At 51.7% G+C, this 19267-nt stretch overlaps 2 protein-coding genes across 2 annotated transcripts in view; one reads left to right on the forward strand and one right to left on the reverse strand.

Annotated features, from left to right (window-relative positions):
- FAM222B (family with sequence similarity 222 member B) overlaps positions 1–8914 on the forward strand; it is a 53101-nt gene extending 44187 nt beyond the window's left edge. Inside the window, exon 3 of the mRNA XM_081109567.1 lies at positions 5767–8914. Coding sequence (XP_080965693.1) covers positions 5767–7373 — 1607 coding nt within the window. The 3' untranslated portion in view covers positions 7374–8914. The remainder of the gene's footprint in view (positions 1–5766) is intronic.
- Positions 8915–11079: 2165 nt separating this feature from the next.
- On the reverse strand, positions 11080–18963 carry TRAF4 (TNF receptor associated factor 4). Its single transcript, XM_081110183.1, has 7 exons — positions 18698–18963; positions 15396–15447; positions 14746–14850; positions 14517–14678; positions 14266–14427; positions 14033–14188; positions 11080–13767 (listed from the first exon to the last, which is right to left on the reverse strand). Exons 1-7 carry the CDS (start codon positions 18838–18840, stop codon positions 13135–13137), a joined length of 1413 nt encoding a protein of 470 aa, XP_080966309.1. The 5' UTR covers positions 18841–18963; the 3' UTR covers positions 11080–13134.
- Between the last annotated feature and the right edge of the window lie 304 nt (positions 18964–19267).

Consider the following 19267-nt stretch of genomic DNA (forward strand, 5'->3'; position numbering starts at 1 on the left):
ATTGGATCAGGGGTCAGGAGTTGGGATATGTGGCTTCTTGGCCCAGCACTATAAGTCACCTGGCTAATCACTTTTTCCCAGGCGTGAGTCACCACATGTATAGATAGAGTCACAGGATTGATTCCTTCTAACTCCACATTTTCTCTTCTCTCCTTCCTGTTCGGTGTGTGTAGGAGAATGTGATGTGTTTCTCAGCCTAGATGTATAATTTGCCATAGGGCAGGCTGGATTAAAGAAATCTTGGTTTGGTGTGGGTCCTGTACTTGGTAGAGGACCAGAGTTAGGGTTAGATATATATTTCATGATGTCACTTGCTTTGAGAGTCCTAGCCATTTTGGAATTCTGTACTTGGAGATTTGTTTTCCTCTGACCCATCTTCTCCTAATCCCCCAGAAATATGTGTTTTTGAACATTTTTTCTTTATTAACTCCAAGCTCAGTTTATGGTCAGGTATATAGTAGTGGCTCAATAAATATTTTTGGATGAATGGCTGAAATTATCAGAAGACCTTGGTTTGGCTCAGTGGATAGAGTGTCAGCCTGCGGACTAAGGGTCCCGGGTTCGATTCTGGTCAAGGGCACATGCCTGGGTTGTGGGCTCGATCCCCAATGTGGGGTGTGCAGGAGGCAGCCGATCAGTGATTCTCTCTCATCATTGATGTTTGTATCTCTCTCTTCCTCTCTAAAATCAGTAAAAATATATATTTTTTAAAAGACCTTGGTTTTCAAATCATCTTTTAGATAATAACTTTGACCTATTTTATTGCAGAGTTTTGGAGCTGGAACAAATGTCAAAATTCTTGTACTGCTTCTTAGTATTGTCTATCTGCCCCCTAGTGGGAGGGCCTGGAAATTGCTAATTGGACCAAATGATTGAATAAACTCATAGAAATATCAGCAATATTAACTAGCATCTGTTCATCTGCTGAGTTGCTAACCATGTGCCAGGCACTATCTTGAGTTTTTTATTTTATTTTATTTTTTCCATCACCATTTATCTCCTCTATGCCCTCTTCCAACTCCACTTACTCCCTTCCCTCCTACAATCACCACACTGTTGAGCATTTTTAAAATATATATACATTTTTTTGAATACTTTTTATTGATTTCAGAGAGGAAGAGAGTGGGAGAGAGAGATAGAAACATCAATGATGAGAGAGAATCATTGATCAACTGCCTCCTGCACACCCCCTACTGGGGATTGAGCCCGCAACCCAGGCATGTGCCCTTGACCAGAATCGAACCAGAGACCCTTCAGTCCGCAGGCCAACGTGCTATCCACTGAGCCAAATCAACTAGGGCCTGTTGAGTATTTTTATGTTATTTTTTTTAATGTATTTTTATTGATTTCAGAGAGGAAGGGAGAGGGAAGGAGAGATAGAAAAAGCAATCGGCTGCCTCCTGCATGCACCCAACTGGGGACTGAGCCTGCAACCCAGGCACATGCCCCTGACCAGAATCAAACCCGGACCCTTCAGTCCACAAGCTGACACTCTATCCACTGAGCCAAACTGGCTAGGGCCTGTTGAGTATTTTTATATATGTTGTTATTCATTCCTCAATAATTCCGTATGGGAGACACTCTTATCTTTCTTTTAAAGATGAGGCACAGAGTGTTTGTCACTTGCCAACATCGCATTACAGTTCAGTGACTGGGCTAGAACTCACACTCGGGTCAGATTCCAAAGCTTGCGTTAGAAACACACTGCTTGTGCCTCTCCACCTATAGATAGAGGTTTCTGCTGTATATGCCACCCATGTCATCTGACCTTCAAAATAGAAGGATACATAGGGAGGTCCCTGTGGGGAAGCCTGTATTCAAGCAGATTTCCCCCTAGTCCCAAGAATAGACAAAAGTGCTTTTGTCTACATTTAACTCTCCAGACTCAAGTCCAGGGTGTCCTGCAGTTGGAGCTTCCTTTGTCAGGGTTCTTTGTCCTATCTTTGGACAGACTTAGCCAAAACTGATATCCTTGAATAATAAATATCAACAGTCATTGTTCCTGTCCACAGACTATTTTCCCATTCATTGGATCTCTTGATCTTAGTAATCCTGTGAAGCAGGACAGTAGATATCATAACTATTTGTTATAAATGAGGAATGACTGAGACTGGGTAGTTAGATAATAAAGTCAGTACTTGAATCTGGATCTCTCTTTTCTTCTAACGACATATCCCCTATTCTTTATACTGCCTCATGTCTTGATTAATGACTCAGTTGGTATTTGATATTTAAGTAATTTGCTTACAAAGCTGTGGTATCTATGTGTTAGCTGAGCACTTAAGATGTTATAGAAGAAACTCTAGGATGCCTGTGTGTGAGGACTGAGATAAAAAGTATTGAGAGCTGGCTGGAATGGCTCATTGTTTGGGTGTCAACATATGAACCAGGAAGTGATGGTTCAATTCCCAGTCAGGGCATATGCCTGGGTTGTGGGCTCAATCCCTAGTGTGGGGTGTGCAGGAGGCAGCCAGTCAATGATTCTCTCTCATCATTGATGTTTCTTTCTCTCCCTCTCCCTTTCTCTCTGAAATCAATAAAAATATATATTTTTAAATATATATGTGAAGAATTTGACCTATTTATTTATTTATTTATATTATCATTATTTTAGAACTTGACCTTTTTTAAAAGGTTGGGCTTAAGTCTGATATGTGAAGTGGTTGGTACTGAATTCCCAGAACATGGCCTCTTGTCCAATATATTCATCTCATCCTTGAGATTCTTCCTTAATAAAAATACTTGTAGCCTGTGTCTACCTCCCCTCTCATCCATTACTTCCCTTTGATTCTTGTCCCTTTATTTGACTACCCCCATTACTGCTGTCAACATCAGTGGAGGCAAGACAAGAAGAATTAACTAGCCTTGGACTGTGGGGAAAAAAGAACTAATCAATGTCAGTGTCATAGTCCTGAATGTATCCCTTCTGCCTCTGCTAGAAAAAAAACAACAACCTGAGAGTTGGTACTGACTTGAAAAAAGGAACTCTATTGATCTCTGGTCAGGGTACATACAAGAATCAACCAATGACTGCATGAATAAGTGGAACAAATCCATGGCTTGTGCCCTCTCTCTTCATCTTCTTCTTCCTTCTTTCTTCTCCCTCCCTCCCCTCCTTCTCCCACCCACCTTCCTCTCTCTCTCTCTTTCTCAAAACAAATAAATAAATAAAATCTAGAAAGGAACTCTGTTATTCAGCAAGCCCAACTGTATTCCTCTCTCTTGGCTTTCAGGAGAAAAGCCCACTAACATGGAGGAGAGCCCAGGGGCAGACCGTTATTTCCTGAATGAACTAAAACTCCCGTTCCTCAGCCCATTCACTTGTTCAGTCAGGCAGTCCCTACACTGATGGCACTTAACAGGTATTTGCTACATACCTACTCTAGGTAAGACACTGAGCTAGGAGTGTTGCATGATTTTGACCAAATAGACACCGAAGGCCAATGGCTGACCAGGTCAGTTTCTAATGGAATTCTGGTACCTTGAGTTTAGGAACTATGTCTCAGTGATTCTAGACTTTTTTTTTTTTTTTTTTAATATATATATCTTATTGTCAAGGAGAATGTAAGAAGGGTCAGAAAAGGCTCCACTTTATGGAGACTGAAGCCCATTAACCCTTTGTACACCACAAGTGTCTATAGACTCAATTAAATTCAAAATATCACAGCATGTAGGGATGGTTTCCGTTTTGGATGTGTGGCAGTTAAGGGACAGTGGCCTGCAAAAAGCAGAACTCAAACTCTGCTCTCAGAGCTTTGACCCTCCTCAGCAGCTAGTGGATGGGAAAGATTTCCGAGACTCTCTGCCTACCTCTCCTTCCTACCCCAGTTGTCACCATCACATTCATCATCTTAAGATGTTCATGAAATCTGTCATCTTACAGACATTTCCTTTATGGGTAGAGCATTTATTCTGTAAATAAAGCAGACCCGCACTAACCAGTTTGGCTCAATGGATAGAGCGTCAGCCTGCAGACTCAAGGGTCCCAAGTTCGAGTCCGGTCAAGGGCATGTACCTTAGTTGCAGGCACATACCTAGTAGAGAGTGTGCAGGAGGCAGCTGATTGATTTCTCTCTCACTGATGTTTCTAACTCTCTATCCCTCTCCCTTCCTCTCTGTAAAAAACCAACAAAATATATTTTTTAAAAAATAAAGCAGACCCTTAAATATGTTTGCCTATCTACTAAGTTCAAGGCATTGTTCCAGTATTTGAAAGCATTAAGCCTTTTCCTTTCTGTACTCTTTTTGCTTAGTTCTACCTTCTTGAGTGTGGACCCGAATTCTCTGCCTATCCTAGACTTGAGCTTTCTTTTCCTGCTTCCAAGAGCAGCAGTTTCTAAGCAGTTGCTGCCAACTAACCAGCAGTGTCACCAAAGGCTGGCAGCTGGGCCCTCTTTAGCACACTCACTAGCCTACTTCTCTTCCAGTTCATGCCCAGTGACATGATTTTCAAATAAGGTCTCCTTGAGCCAGGCCAGCTGAAGTCACAAGCCCAGCATTCAGTCAGCTTAGTCCCTGCTCTGTATGGCTGCCTTCTGCAAGGGGAGGAAGTAGGGAGGGAACCTGCTAGCTGAGCCTAGGTTCCCAGCCAAGCCCCCTTCCTTCTGCTTTGGGCAGTTTGTGTACTTAGTCACTCAGCAAGCCTTTATTAAGCACCTTCTGTGTAAACTCAGGGGAGACCCTCCCTCAGAGAGAGGGATAACAGAGCAGAGACCCCGTGCAGGAGCCTGGCATCCTGAAAGAGCTCTTGTTCTCAGAACCTTTTCCTTTTTGACTGGAAACACAACATCCGCTGGAGCCCCCTGATGGGAGGCAACTGGAGATGGGAACAAAGAGACTGTTAACATTAATGAGGCACATTGAGTGGGTATTTCCGCAGTCTCCAAAGGAAGTCAGATTTTTCCTCTTTCATTTTGGAAAGTGACAGCTGACAAGGGCCAAATACAGACTATTTTTGGCTCTCAGGACTTAAAGATTCTCTGAATCCTTTCTTCTCAAATTCCCTCTCCGCTGCCCTGTCATTATTGTCACCCCCCTCAAGGAAATAAAGCCTTTTGATCTTTACCCAGTCAGGCTGAGAGTGAGCTGTAAACAAAAGTGAACTTATGACATGGGATGGGGAGGGATGTTGGCAGCTTATTCCTCTGTTCCTAAAAAAGAAGCATCCTGTCTACTGTGCCAGGATGCCCACCCAATGGGCATGATGCCCCAGCTGCCAATGCTAAGGAGAAAGCTGATGCCTCACTGGCCACTGCAGATGGAAGAGTAGTCACTCTGGCTGCCCTCTTTACCAGGATGTCCCAGGGAAAGGGACTGAGGGCTCTCACAAGCAGCTCTGCTTAGAATCAGCAATACCCAGGCCAGCATGGGCTGGAAGGAACTTGGAGAGAGTTCCATGTAGAAGAACAACTCTGTGAGAACTGGCCAGCTTCTGTCTCTGCCAGATTCTGGACTTTGGAAAGTTGCTCTGCTATTTCTGTCTTTAGTGATGTCATTTGTAAAACAAGCATCATAATACTACCTGCTTCTTAAAGCAGTAGCAAGTATTCGTTGAGATAGCCTGTCACATAGCACAAGGCCTGGCCCATTAAAGTACTGATGGGGCCTGAGGCTGGGTCTGACTCTGAAGGCTAGGGAGACAACTTAGTTAGTCCCTCACCTCCCCCACCTTTTACACCCTCAAAAGGGGAACCTAGAAGGCTGGTTGGCTTGGCACTGATGAGCTCCCTCTCCTTCTTTGCTCTCCTTCCCCTTCTCTCTCTCTAGGGGACACTACACAGAAAATGAGAACTGCTCACTATCCTACCCCAGCCGAATTGGACGCGTATGCTAAGAAGGTCGCAAACAACCCACTGACTATAAAAATCTTCCCCAACAGTGTGAAGGTTCCCCAGCGGAAACACGTTCGTCGTACTGTGAACGGCCTCGACACATCAGCCCAGCGCTACAGCCCCTACCCGACTCAGGCTGCCACCAAGGCAGGCCTGCTTGCCATTGTCAAAGTGCCAGCCAAAAGCATACTCAAGGACTTTGACGGCACCCGTGCCCGGTTGCTCCCTGAGGCCATCATGAACCCCCCAGTGGTGCCCTATGCTACTGTGGCACCCAGCACTTTAGCCCACCCCCAGGCCCAGGCTCTGGCCCGCCAGCAGGCCCTGCAGCATGCACAGACCCTGGCCCACGCCCCTCCCCAGACGCTGCAGCACCCTCAGGGTATCCCGCCACCCCAGGCGCTGCCCCATCCTCAGAGCCTCCAGCAGCCTCAGGGCCTGGGCCACCCTCAGCCCATGGCCCAAACCCAGGGCTTGGTCCACCCTCAGGGTCTGTCTCACCAAGGTCTCCAGCATCCCCCCAGTTCCTTGTTGCATGGAGGCCGGAAGATGCCAGACTCAGATGCCCCCCCGAATGTGACCGTGTCTACCTCAACTATCCCCCTCTCAATGGCGGCCACCCTGCAGCACAGCCAGCCCCCGGACCTGAGCAGCATTGTGCACCAGATCAACCAGTTTTGCCAGACGAGGGCAGGCATCAGCACTACCTCAGTGTGTGAGGGCCAGATCGCCAACCCCAGCCCCATTAGTCGCAGTCTGCTCATCAATGCAAGCACCCGGGTGTCGACCCACAGCATCCCCACACCAATGCCTTCATGTGTGGTCAATCCCATGGAGCACACCCACGCGGCCACAGCCGCATTGCCTGCGGCAGGCCCTGTCAACCTGCCCACGGGCATCTCACGAGCCCCCACTGGCTATCCTAATGACCTCAAGCCAGTTGCCTGGAACCAGCATCAGCTGGCCCACCTACAACAGATGTGCAGTGAGGCTGGTGGGACGCCAGTCCCTGGTCTGACAGGCAAGCATGCGACAGGACGTGAGTTGGCAGGGCCTGGCTTTGTGGGCAAGGCCCCTGCCTACCCACAGGAACTCTGCCTGGCACAGTCCTTCCATTTGAAGCCACCCATGGAGAAGCCAACCCCATCCCCACCAGTCAACGGCCTAGCAGCCCCACTGGCCTACCCCAATGGTCACTACTTCCAACCCCTGTGGAACAACATTCTGCCCACTCCCAATAGCGACAGCTCGGGGTCTCAGGACCTCACCATGCCGTTCCATGGTGGGCAGCCCACGGGTGCACCCCTCGACTGTGCGGCGGCTGCTGGGGCCCACTACCGAGCAGGGACCGGGGCCGGTCCAGTGGCCAGCCAGAACAGCTTGATGCAAACAGTGGATTACCTAAGTGGGGATTTCCAGCAGGCCTGCTTCCGAGAACAGAGTCTGGCCATGCTCAGCAAGGCTCATCGAGCCCCTGGCAGCCGAGCCCCTGATCCCACAGATAGTCGAAGTCTTCATATTCAGCACCCTGGATATAGATAGGTAGTCCCGGTGCCCTCCACAAGCTACACATCATACACCCCCTCCTAGGTTTAGTCTTACTTTTGAGTAATTGGATAGTTTCAAATTTTTACTGCTCCAATGTGATCATTCTTAGGTTTCTAAGAAGGGAATTTAGTGAGATCTAATCGAGGACAGAGGGGGATTCTCTGTGCCCTCATTCTCTCCTGTCCACCAGCCCTAGCAGTTTTTGGATTTATGTTAGGACCTAATCCCAATCCCAGGCTTTTTTCTTCACTGCCTGCCTATCAGTCAGTCCTATGCCATGTCCATCTCCCTTTCCCCTTGCATTTCCCACCGGCCACCTCCTGTCTTTTCCTGCTCTGCCTGTTTACCTTAGGACTAAGTGAGCTGAGAGCCCGAGGTGAGGTAGCTCTAGGTGCCCAGCCCCCTAAGCGAGACCTCTCCCTGTTTGTCTGTCTCTCTTTCTCTAGGACTAAAAAGCCAGGCTTCCCAAGTGCTCTGGAAGCTAATTCCTTATTCACCCCAAAGACCTCAAGTCAAAACTGACCAATCTTCATCTCTTCTCAGCCTTTCTTCATTCCTCAAGGCTTTTATATCTACATTGATCCCAGAGCCACTGAATTTACCCTTGCCATACTTCTCAAGGGCATCCTGCAGGCACTTGGCCATAGCCTTGAGACATGGGGAAAAAATGTGTCTTTGTGTTGGTATCTTGGTTCCTGATTCCCCTTTCCAGCCCTAGAGAAATGCAGTGACCATCCAGCATATCTAAGATCCTTTTCTCACTGTTGCCTCTCCTCACTCATCTGCTGCCCTCATTCCCCACCCCCATCCAAAAAACAAGTAAAACAAAAAAACTGATCTTACTTGAGGAATTAGGTAGGTAAGGGATGATCACATTGGAGTTTGGAATTAAAAACACCAAAAAAAAAAAAAAAAGGCTTTTTGGTTCTCTACACTGGCTAAGAATATTGCTCTACACTGTAAGTTTTAAATGTCATGTTTCTGTATGAATGTAGTGTGGATTTGAGTAGCATTGTGTGCGAGTGGCCCCACAGGTACATTGACCTTCTAGACACCTCCTTTCGCAGCCCCTCAGTTTGATGAAGAAAGTAAGAAAAACACAAAGCCTTAAGCTCTTTGAATTCTTCCTTTACCAAATGAGCATGGTTCTAACAGCTGAAGATGGGCAAACATCGGTAACAGCCCCTCTCGCCCCTTGCCCATTCTTCACTCATACCCACTCCATGCTCAACACATCTAATTCCCAAGAGATAATTAGTTGGCTAGAAATTTAAACTTTTCTGTAACTTGACATTTAGATTATGTTTTGTTGTGAATTTTTTTGCACCCTCCTGTTAACGATGCATAGTTGGGCTCTGCCTTTTTTTTTTCTTAACCAAATAAGCCCTTTTTCCTCTGGGGAATGTGAGCTGATGGTCTTATTTAAAATTTGGGGTTTTGTTTACTATCCACTGTTCTTTAGCCAGAATTCTCTAGTGATCTGAATCAATGTGACTGAAGACCAGTTTTTAAATTATGTGTTGGCAAGTTGCCTTATATTTAAAAATAGGAAAAAAAAAAAAAGCCTGATTGTGTTATGCCAAATGATAGCAACATGAAGTCCTAATTTATTGTTCCTGATTGTTTTCCTGACGTCTGTGAACACTGGTACCTCCCTGTCCCTGAGCCCCCAGGAGCACCTGTTGCTTCTGGTACAATGCCTTCTCCCAAGGTGTTGGCCACCATCTCACCCAAGGCCCCCTTCCAGTTCTTCCTTCTCTGAGTTAAATTGAAAGAGCACTACTGTCTCTCCTTAACCCTTGCTTGAGCTCCAAACCAGATATTTTTGCTGTGATTTTTTTTCTAATGCCTCTCCCCAAAAGGTGAGCTGCCATTTTAGGAAATTGGACCAGACACCAACTTGGGGGCTTTATATCAAACCTCAAACCCATCTCTTCCTGTGTGGGGGTGCAAATCTCTGAAGCTCTCACTCCCACCCCTAATCTGCATGGAAAATGTACTGTGACCCCACCTTCGCCCCCAACTGCCCTTGCCTTTGGTGTGAGATGTTTCCTAGTTCACCCTGAGCTCCTCACCCCTCTGCCAGCCAACCCCCAGCCAGCAATAAGAGGCCAAACCAGGGCCTCCTATCTATAATCCCTGCCTCCATCCCACACTGCCCCTAGGGAACACTCGGTTTCCCTGAGCTGTCCACATACTGTAGCATTCACTCTCCATCTCTCATCTTCTCACCTGTGGTGGTTTATGGGTGTGATGGGGTTTTTAAGATTATTATAAACCAGTAAAAAGAAAAAAGTCACCTTTCAATCTTGTCCTATTTGTTTATAGTGGTTTCTAACGTCTCATTTACTAGAAGGGAAGTAATTTCTCATTTTTAAGAGGGGAACCCCTGTTCATCCCATTCAGAAGGCCCCCCCCCCCAACCCATTATTGCAGACCAGGTATTGGGATTCTAAGGAATGAAATTTGGTCAATCCCCAGGAGGTACCCAGGACCTCTCCCTAGGCAGGACTGCTAGGGCCTTGGTGGGTTAGTATGTCTTCCATGGAGGTCTGAAGTGTACTACCACTTTGACTCCAAGGATCCTAAGTCACTGAAAAATGGGTAATTTGCTAATAAGCTATTTAAACGTCCCTGCCTCCACTTCTCCCACCTCCAACAGGCATTCTGAGGGCGTCTGACAGACGTGGAGGTAGTAAGTGCTATAATCTGTAAAATGAAAAGTAACTCTTGGTGAATCTTAGGGGTCTAGTATTGAAGAACTTTCCCCTTTTTTGTCTGCAGAGGGGAAAAATATCTAAGAGAGCTGCTTACAGCCCTAGTTGGTTTGGCTCAATGGATAGAGGGTCAGCCTGTGGACTGAAGGGTTCCGGGTTCAGTTCCGGTCAAGGGTACATGCCTGGGTTGTGGGCTTGATCCCCAGTAGGGAGCGTGCAGGGGCAGCTGATCAATGATTCTCTCTCATCATTGATGTTTCTATCTCCCTCTCCCTCTCTGAAATCAATAATATATAGATAGATATAGATATATGAAAACTAAAGAGCTACTCACAGTTGGACAATGGGGGTAGAGAAGTTAGAGGTGCCTCTAACTACCCCCATTCCTGCATAGTCTAAAATGACTAGCCCTAGCCAGTTTGGTTCAGTGGATAGAGCGTCAGCCTGCAGACTAAAGGGTCCCAGGTTCAATTCCAGTCAAGGGCACATGCCTGGGTTGCAGACTTGATCACCAGTAGAGAGAGTGTAGGAGGCAGCCTATCAGTGATTCTCATTGATGCTTTTGTCTCTCCCTCTCTGAAGTCAATATATGTATGTGCCTAAGTGACTGGACAACCTACCGGTAGCTATGATGTGCATTGACCACCAGGGGGCAAAGGCTTAATGCAGGAGCTGCCCCCTGGTGGTCAGTGCACTCCTATAGCCAACCTCTCATGGTCCCTCCCCCAGCTGGCTGGCCCCAATTGGCCCTGGTCACCAGCCAGGCAGAGGGACCCCACCCATGCACAAATTTGTGCCCTGGGCCTCTAGTGTTAAATAAAAATAAAATAAAATGACTCCAAAAGCTTTACTAATAACCTGTTGACAGGAAGCCTTACCAATAACAGTCGATTATGCATATTTTGTACGTTACATGTAGTATATGCTCTATTAAAGTAAGCAAGAGGGAAAATGTTTAAAAACAAAGCAATATATTTACAGTGTTTATTGGAAAAAAAATCCATGTATAAGTGGACTCGTGCAGTTCAAACTTGTGTTGTTCAAAGGTCAACTAGATTCCCTGGTCCCCCTTCCAGTTGGTTGAACATCATCCTGTGCAATGAAGAAGAGTTACCAGGGCATACCTGAGTTGTGGGTTCAATCCCCAGTTGGGACACATACAGAAGGCAACAAATCGATTTCCCTCTCTCACATTGATGTTTCTTTCCCTAAGTATGTCCTTGGGTGAGGATTAAAAAACAAAACAAAAACCTGACCTGAGTTCCACAAGGCAACTGTGAGGGCCTGTGACACCACTGGAATGAGGGCTAGGCCTGAGTATGGAGTTGACTGCAATACACTGTTGTTGCACACAACTCTAGAGAGCAGGTTCCTTGGAATGGTACAGTGGCCGTCTTCCCTGAAGACTGCCCAAGCTTGATCCATTGTATCTGATTGCTCTTGGAAAGATGGTTCCATCTGTTGCCTGAAGCAAATGCTTAAGACATTTCTTCTGCTAGAGCAGCGGTTGCCATCCGGTGGTCTGTGAGGTCCGAAAGGTTGGTGACCGCTGGTTTAAGGAAACGAGCTAGAGCACATGTTGTCCCTACTAGCTTCCAGGAGTCATTGTATCAGGGTGGTTTTTATCTGATGAAGAGGCCACCTTTATTAGAAAGGCAGCCAGGGCCCATCTCTCCCTAGATCAGTAAATTTGACCTTTTGAAGGCTAAGCTGGTGGTTAGTTTCTCAGGCTGAACTACAGCCCTTGAACCTTCCCTCTACTAGATAAGTTTCCATCATTGGGCCTCTTCTCAGGGCCAGCCAAGAGTAAGGCACTTAATGCTGATTGGATCATCTTTACAGTAAATCTAGGTGAGCAGGATTACTCTCATTTTACCAGGAGAGCAAAATGCCTCTCCATATAGCTAAGTGATTTGCCAAAAAGGAAGGCGAGGATCCAAATCTAACTATTGGCAAAATTATAAGGAATCTATACATCTAGGAATTGCTGGAGCTTGAAACAGAATCCAGGCCCTGCCCCAAACCGGCTCAAGTCAATACACTTTTCTGTTCCTATTTCATCTGTTAATGTGGATAATCATAGGCACCCACCGAGGTGTATATGAAAAGCAAATGCATATGGATGAGAAAATCCAAGCACTGTGCACCTCAAAGGCCCCTTTGCTCAGCTTAGTCTCTGGATGTGGGCTGGGCTTTGGAGTTAACATTCATCAAGCACTTATTTTGTGCTAGGAACATGCTTTATCTCTCTCATTAAATCTTCAATACAGCCTACTAAAATAGGTTAGATTATGTTGATAAAAACTATATTTCACTTGATGGTTGTATTAAATAATGCATGTAGTGTCTGCCACATGAGAGCAATCACCACCAGAGGGCAGCAGCAGGCATCTCTTCCACACAAAGCCTGGTGCACTCCCCCTGTCGTCCACCAGAGGGAGACCCGTCAGGGCAGCTGATCCTGGGGGCAAAGGAGCAGCCAGTCTGACTGGTCTTTGCTTTCACAGTTGGGCCCAGCCTTCCAGGGCCCTAATCAACCCAGATGAGTCAGACTGGAACCAAATTAATAAATACAATTCAAGATTTATTAAAAATCAGGGCTCCCTGCTGTGCTCTCCTGGCACTAAGTAAATAAATAACCAGAAGACACAGAGGGAAGAGAAATCAGATCCCAAGACAGATTCTTTAACTACCCAACTCTCCCTCCCCCCTATGGCTCTTGGGACATAGCACCAGCAGGCACCTCAGTCCAGGTAGAATGTGGCCGGCACCAAGGCACGTCTGCCCTGCCCAGGAGAGGAGACAAGCCCTAGGATCACTTGTTTCCAAGCCCTTGATGACCCCAAGACCTGCTCGGCCAGGGCTGAAGCACCAATAGGAGGCACCTGAGGGTGGTAAGGAAGGGGGGAGGGGAAGTAGGGTAACAGAACCGAGGCTGCAGAGCAGCTGAAAGGGGGTCCTGCCCCCTCTCCAGGTTCAGCCAGTGCCTGACAGAGGCCATGTTCCACCCCCCCTTTGTCCTGGAGCCCTGCCTGTGCTCAGCTGAGGATCTTTCGTGGCAATTCAACTGAGGCACGGATGAAGACTGCATCATCCCGCACATAGTTTCGCTTGCGGATATCCTGGTGGGAGATGAATTTGGGGTAACCAAAACCCAAAGAACTCTCATCCAGGGAGCCGCGCCAAGTGCCTGGTTTTTGGAAATTCTTCCAGTTTGGGTCAGGGTGAAAGGTCTCAGTGACATGCTGCGGCTTAGCCAGCCCAGGGTCGCTCTGATCCAGCAGGGAGAAGGTGACGCGGCGGGCAAAGGGCCACTCAAGGAGATTGTCAAAGGCACCTGGCAGCACGCGAATGTACAGCGAGAGATGTGTGCCTTCACCACTGCCATTGCCATTGAGGAATGCAGACACCTGCAGCTTGTAGCCATACTTATGTGTGTAGAAGGCTGGGCTGAAGCACTCAAGGTTGGGCTTGGCTTTGGCCTCCTGTAGCCGGCGCCCATAGCTGCCAATCTTCCAGATGAGCACACCATCACTGCCCACCGACAGCTCCTCCAGCTCTCGCCGCAGCTCCTGAAGCTCCTGCCGCTGACGGCTCACCAGGGCACACATCATGGCCAGATGGGGCTTCACACTCTCCTCCACGTGCCGCGCCATTGCCAGCTTAGGGCACTGTTGGCAAAGCCCCAGGCCATGGGGGAAGGAAGGAGAGTTATCAGTACGGGCAGGCCCAGGGTAGAGGGGAGGAATGGGTACAGGGTGGCAGGCACTCCGTTCTGATTAAGGTTGAGGGCACTAGGAGGAGGAAGCTGGCCAGCAGGGGGAGGACTGAAAGCTTCAGAGCAGCAGAGCAGGGACCACCAAGGGGCTCAGGCCCTAGTCTATGCCAGGCTTCAAGGATCAAGAAGGGGACTGACAGGAAGGAGGGGCGTCTCACCCTGTGCTTGCAGCCGGAGTCTTTGAATGGACACAGCACCAGGGCAGTGCTACAGCTGTCCTTCAGGTGGCCTGGCAGGTCCTCCCGAGCCACGGTGCCCACGCCACACTGGTTGGGGCAGGGCACAGGCAACCTCGGGCACTGGTACTGGTGGCTCTAGGGTGGCAGAGAGAGTGGTCAGTAGCCTGACTCCCTGCTACCTGCCCCACAGCCCAGTTCAGGAAGGGCCTCACCTGGATGGTGTCAAAGACGAACTCCTTGGTGCAGTAGGTGCAAGGCTGGGTGCGCTTGGGGCACTCAGAGGTGGCATGCTGGGCCAGCAGCCGCCGCATCATGCGGGCACCACACTTGTTCTCACAGTACACACTCTCTTGGGGACACACGCCCTCGTGGCTCTGTGGAAATGTCAGAGGGGCTGAGTTAAGGGATCCCCGGGCTACCAGGTGCCCCACTCCCTCTCTACCCTCAGCCAGGCCCCACCCACCTCAAAGGCCTCTCCACTGAAGTCACAGCCACAAAACTCGCACTTGAGGCGCCGCTTAGGGCAGTCGTGTTGCAAGTGTGCAGGCAGATCTCGGCGGCTCAGCTTGGTGGGGCAGCGATTGGGGCAGGGGACTACATTGAAGCTGCAGGTATTCAGGTGACCCTGGCAGGAAGAGCTGTGGTTAGTGCCTGCCAAGAGAGGAGCAGTCCCCACCCCATCAGAGCCTCACCTGTAGGTGACGAAGTGGCCCACTCCAGCGGCAGCCCTCCTCACTGTGGATGCAGCGGATAGGCAGGCCCAATACCTGTACCTCCAGCTCTGGGTCCGGGTAGATCTGGGGGCGGGAATGGGGGAAACAGGTCAGGGTCAGAGCCTGCTACAGTCCCCACTTCCTGCCTCCTCCACCCCCAGATAGGCTAGCTCTACCTTAGAACCAGCCAGTCTCTCCTGGGCTTTATTCCCCTCTGTGCCCAGCGATAAGGGTACTAGAGTATCTGCTCTATTGCTGGATCCCAGGGTCCCCAATATGCCTGCACATGACCATCAGCCTGCTTAGTTGCAAGCAGCCCTCAAACCCCCTGCCTCCTTCCCTCTGATGGAGGGGTCCTGGCCCTCAGCCACAGGTCTGGCCAGCCATCCAGAGGGGAGGGGAGCACTTCTTGTGGCACAGAGCAGCTCTGTGTACCCCCACAAGCTGGGCATTGTGCCTGCCCTCCGGGGCAAATACAGGCCTCATTTGCAAACTGGCCTGGTGGGAGGGAACAGGCCACCTTTGTGGGGGCACATGATTCGGAAGTACTAGGTTGACACTGGCCCTGAGCCTACTGGCTGCCAACCTCCACCAAGGGCAAGAGCCTCTGCCTGGCTCTGTCGACCCACCTTGGCATAGTCCAGAGGAAGCTGGTCCTCAGGGCATTTGAAGACTCCTTCACTGAAAGGAGAGGAGACAGGGTCAAGACTCCACACTATAGCCCCGTGTGGCTCCGTAGTTGAGCGTTGACCATGAACCGGTTCGATTCCCCCAGGGTACATGCCAGGGTTGCAGGCTGGATCCCCAGTACGGGGCATGCAGTAGGCAGCCAATCAATGATTCTCTCTCATGGATGTTTCTACCTCTCTATTCTTCTCCCTTCCTCTCTCTAAAATCAATAAAACATATTTTAAAAAAAGGAAAAAAAAGAATTGTGTGTTTAAAAAAAAGACCACGCTATGGGAAGGGAGAACCCCAGGCCTCACCCCCTTAACCAGGGCAGCCTCTTGCCCTCACCAGACCGGTTCTGGGGCAGCCCCACCTGAGGGGAAGCAGAGTCCTGAGGGTACCGGCTTCCCCAGGACCCCAGAAAATCCCAGCTCTTGTCCTGGGAAGGAGAGTTCTGGCCCAGTGGAGGCGGAGACAGCTGCCTCAGACAGCATTTGGCCAACAGGTGGCAGCTGGCACCCCTCCCCCAGGATGGCAGCTGGACTGGGAAAGAACAGGCTGCCCAGCCATCCCCTCCCCCCAGGTTAGTTTTCACTGGCTGGGCTGAAAGCTGACTGGGGGGGGGGGGGGGGAGCAAGGTGAACAGGGATAGGCGGAGATTAAGTGCCAAAGCTTCCCAACCCATATGAGGGTGCCCAGTCAAGAACCATGGGCAAAGGTCAGCTTGGGGCCACTTTACCCCATCCCTTCCCTCCCTCTAAGGAGGGTGTGTCTCCTAAAGCAAAGAGGAGGAAAGGCTCCCTCCAAGGCACTGTGTTTACACTCCCAACCACTCTTCACCACTTGTCTCTGAGAAGGGGCTGAATATCCCGATTTGCAGATGAAAGAACAGAAGCTACAGCTGAAGCAGCACCTGGCTCTGTTTGAGTCCACAGCTCTGACAGGTTCTGTTTTACGGACCGGCACACAGAAGAGGGGCTAGGACAAGAAAAACTGTCCAGGCAAGCACCGCCAAGACTCTGCTCATGGCACTGCACGCAATCTGAAGCCTGTTGATCCTGCCCGCTGCCCGCCCTCTCCGCCCATCCCCAGCAGGCTGCTGGCACTCAGGAGCCGGTTAGCATGCCTCCTTCCGCCAGTAAGACCTTGCTGACCCCAGCCAGGACCAGTTACGCCTGGCATGGCCTAGACAGAGCAAGGGCTCACCCAGCAGGACTGAAGGCCCTCGGGCATGGCATTTCTGGCAGATGTAAGTCATGTGGGAGGCAGGCAGGAATCAGAGCGAAGCAGAGGCCACATGGCAGCCCTGTCCGTAATGTACTTTGCAGGACCTGGGAAGTTCATGCCCCAAATGGCCAAAGGATTTCTAGCACCCACCTCCTCTCCCTGACCCCACTACTACCACTGGCCATGCCACCAAGCAAATACATGCCCAGGCACTGATGAGGTATGCGTATGCCCACAGGGCAAGCAGCCTTCCTGGACCAACCTGGCAGGAATGGGAAAAGAGGGGTGGGCTATGGGGGAGGGGGTCTGCTTGGCTGCTTCAGGAATGTGCTGACTTAATGGTTTTGGAGACAGGGAGGGGACTGAGGCAAGTCCCCCGGCTTGGAGCAGAAGATTAGCCTGGGCAGCTTGGGGCCCAGCCAGGACAAAGGTTCCGTCCGTGCTATGGACACCCTAGCTTGTACGGTATCCTGCGGTGGTGAGAGGCAGAGCCTGTCCAACCACCTCTTCCCTCCTCCCTCCAGGGGCCTCAGCTGCAAGATTCAGGCACCAGGGGAGAGGGGGAGGCAGGGGCAGAGACTGCTCCAGGCTGTGCAGTGGAGGCCCAGGCCCAGGGGAGAAGACAGGATGGGGGGAGGGGGCTGTGGGAGAGGAAGAGGGGATTTCCGGGAGGAGGAGGGGCAGAAGCAGCGGAGGGGCGGTGGAGGAAAAGGGGCCTTGCAGCCCCCTCCTGGATCCTTCCTTGAGGCAGTGGGGGGGCGGGGGTCAGCAGAGTGGGGGCGGGGGGCGCTCAGCTGGCCTCATCTGGAAACCAGAGGGCTGGGGAAGGGCACTGGAGAAGACAATGGGGCTGTGTGTCTAGGGGAGAATGTGTGTACACTGGAGGGAGGAGGGAGGAGGGAGGAGGGAGGGGGTGGGGAATAGGAGGAGGGAGGAGGGAGGAGGGAGGAGGGAGGGGGTGGGGAATAGGAGGAGGGGGCACCACAGCAGCTTGTGCAGGAGCATATGTGAGGGCAGGAGCCGGCCCAGGCTGTGGGGAACGGAAAACAAAGAGCCTGCTGAGATTTCCGCCAGGCTGGGGGCTGCAGAGGACAGCGGACGGACGGACGGAGGGACGGAGGGAGGGAGGGACAGTGCACGGAGGCAGGAGTCCTGGAGATGCTCTCCTTGCCCGCACCCTCGGCAAACAGCCCGCAGGCACATGGCAGTGCCGGACCCGGCCTCCCTGTGATCTTGGACAGGCCTCCCCACACGGGCCTGAGCAGTTCCCGGCGTGGGCAGGAGATTCGAGACCACAGGGCGCCCAGAGCCCATCAGATGCCCAGAGCCAGGTGACCTGGGTCCTCAGAGAACAGGGGGCGTTGGTGACACCCAGGGTGCGACCCCCTCCCTGAGATCACCGGCCGTCCGCGTCCTCCCGACCCCCGGCAGCAGGGCCACCCACAAGGTTCCCGCTGCAGAGATCTGAGCGCCACGGCCCCCTCCCTATTGTGTGACCGCACAGCCAGGGCGAGATCCCAGCTGAGCCTTAAGAAACTGTGACCATGGGCAGGTCGCAGCCTCCCCCGAGGTTCTCCTTCCATCATCTGTGAAATGGGAGAGCAGCTGCCGTCCTTGCCACGTTCGGAAAACCCAGGGGTTCGCCGGACGGGTGGGAACTCCGGAAGTTTAAGGTGCAGCGCGGGAGGGAGGCTCTGTCCTCCTCCTCCCGGGACTCAAAGTTCAAGGATGAGGCCACAGCGGCTCCCAGGTGAGGGGGCAGGGCCGGCCCCGGGTCAGGAACGGCGCCTGGGCCCCGCCACCCGCAGGGAGGTACCGAATCCTTCTGACCGGGCGCGGGGGCCGAGGGCACCGTAACCCTCCGGGTCAGAGCGCGGGGTTCTCCCTCCCGGCCTGACATCATCGCCGCCCCGTGATGTCACGGTGGCCGCCCGTGAGGTCACCGGGCCACGGCGCAGACAAAGGCCGGCGCGCCTCCGAGCTGAGCCCCTCCGCATGCGGCGTGCCCCCCGCCCCGGCCCCTCCCCGGCCGCACCTGAGGAACTCCTGCAGGCAGGTGTCGCAGAAGCGGTGGCCGCAGGTAGAAACCTGCACGGGCTCTCGCATGGGCTTCCCGCACAGCGGGCACAGCAGCCGCCGCTTGGGCTTCTCCAGGAACTTGTAGTCGAAGCCGGGCATGGCGGGCGGGCACGGGCGAGCGGGGCCGGGCACGCGGCGGCCCCACAGCCCGCGCCACGCTCGGGCCGCGCTCCCGGCTCCGGGCGGCGCCGACTGTTGGCCGCAGCCGGGCCCAGCCCGCCTGCCCGCGGCCGGAAGAGGGGGCGGAGCCGCGCCCGCGTGGTCCTAGCGCCCGTCCCGGCCGCGCTCCGCTCACCCGGGAACGCGTGGCTCTGAGGTCGGCACTTGGCCAGCCTTGCCCCCTCCCCGAAACAGGGGCTCCTCTTTCCGCTGGAGAAGAGAGATTGTGGCTCCGCTTCCCCAGAGCTGGGGCGCTGAGGATGGGGGAGGGGGGGCCCCTGACGCTGGATGGGGCGGAGGGACCCGGGGTACGGGCTGGGCCGCGCCACAAAGGTTTGCTTCTCCCGAGGGTACAGCTCAGTCCCGG

The sequence above is a fragment of the Myotis nattereri genome, assembly GCF_964212035.1.
Source record: "Myotis nattereri genome assembly, chromosome: 16".
NCBI classification, from domain to species: domain Eukaryota; kingdom Metazoa; phylum Chordata; class Mammalia; order Chiroptera; family Vespertilionidae; genus Myotis; species Myotis nattereri.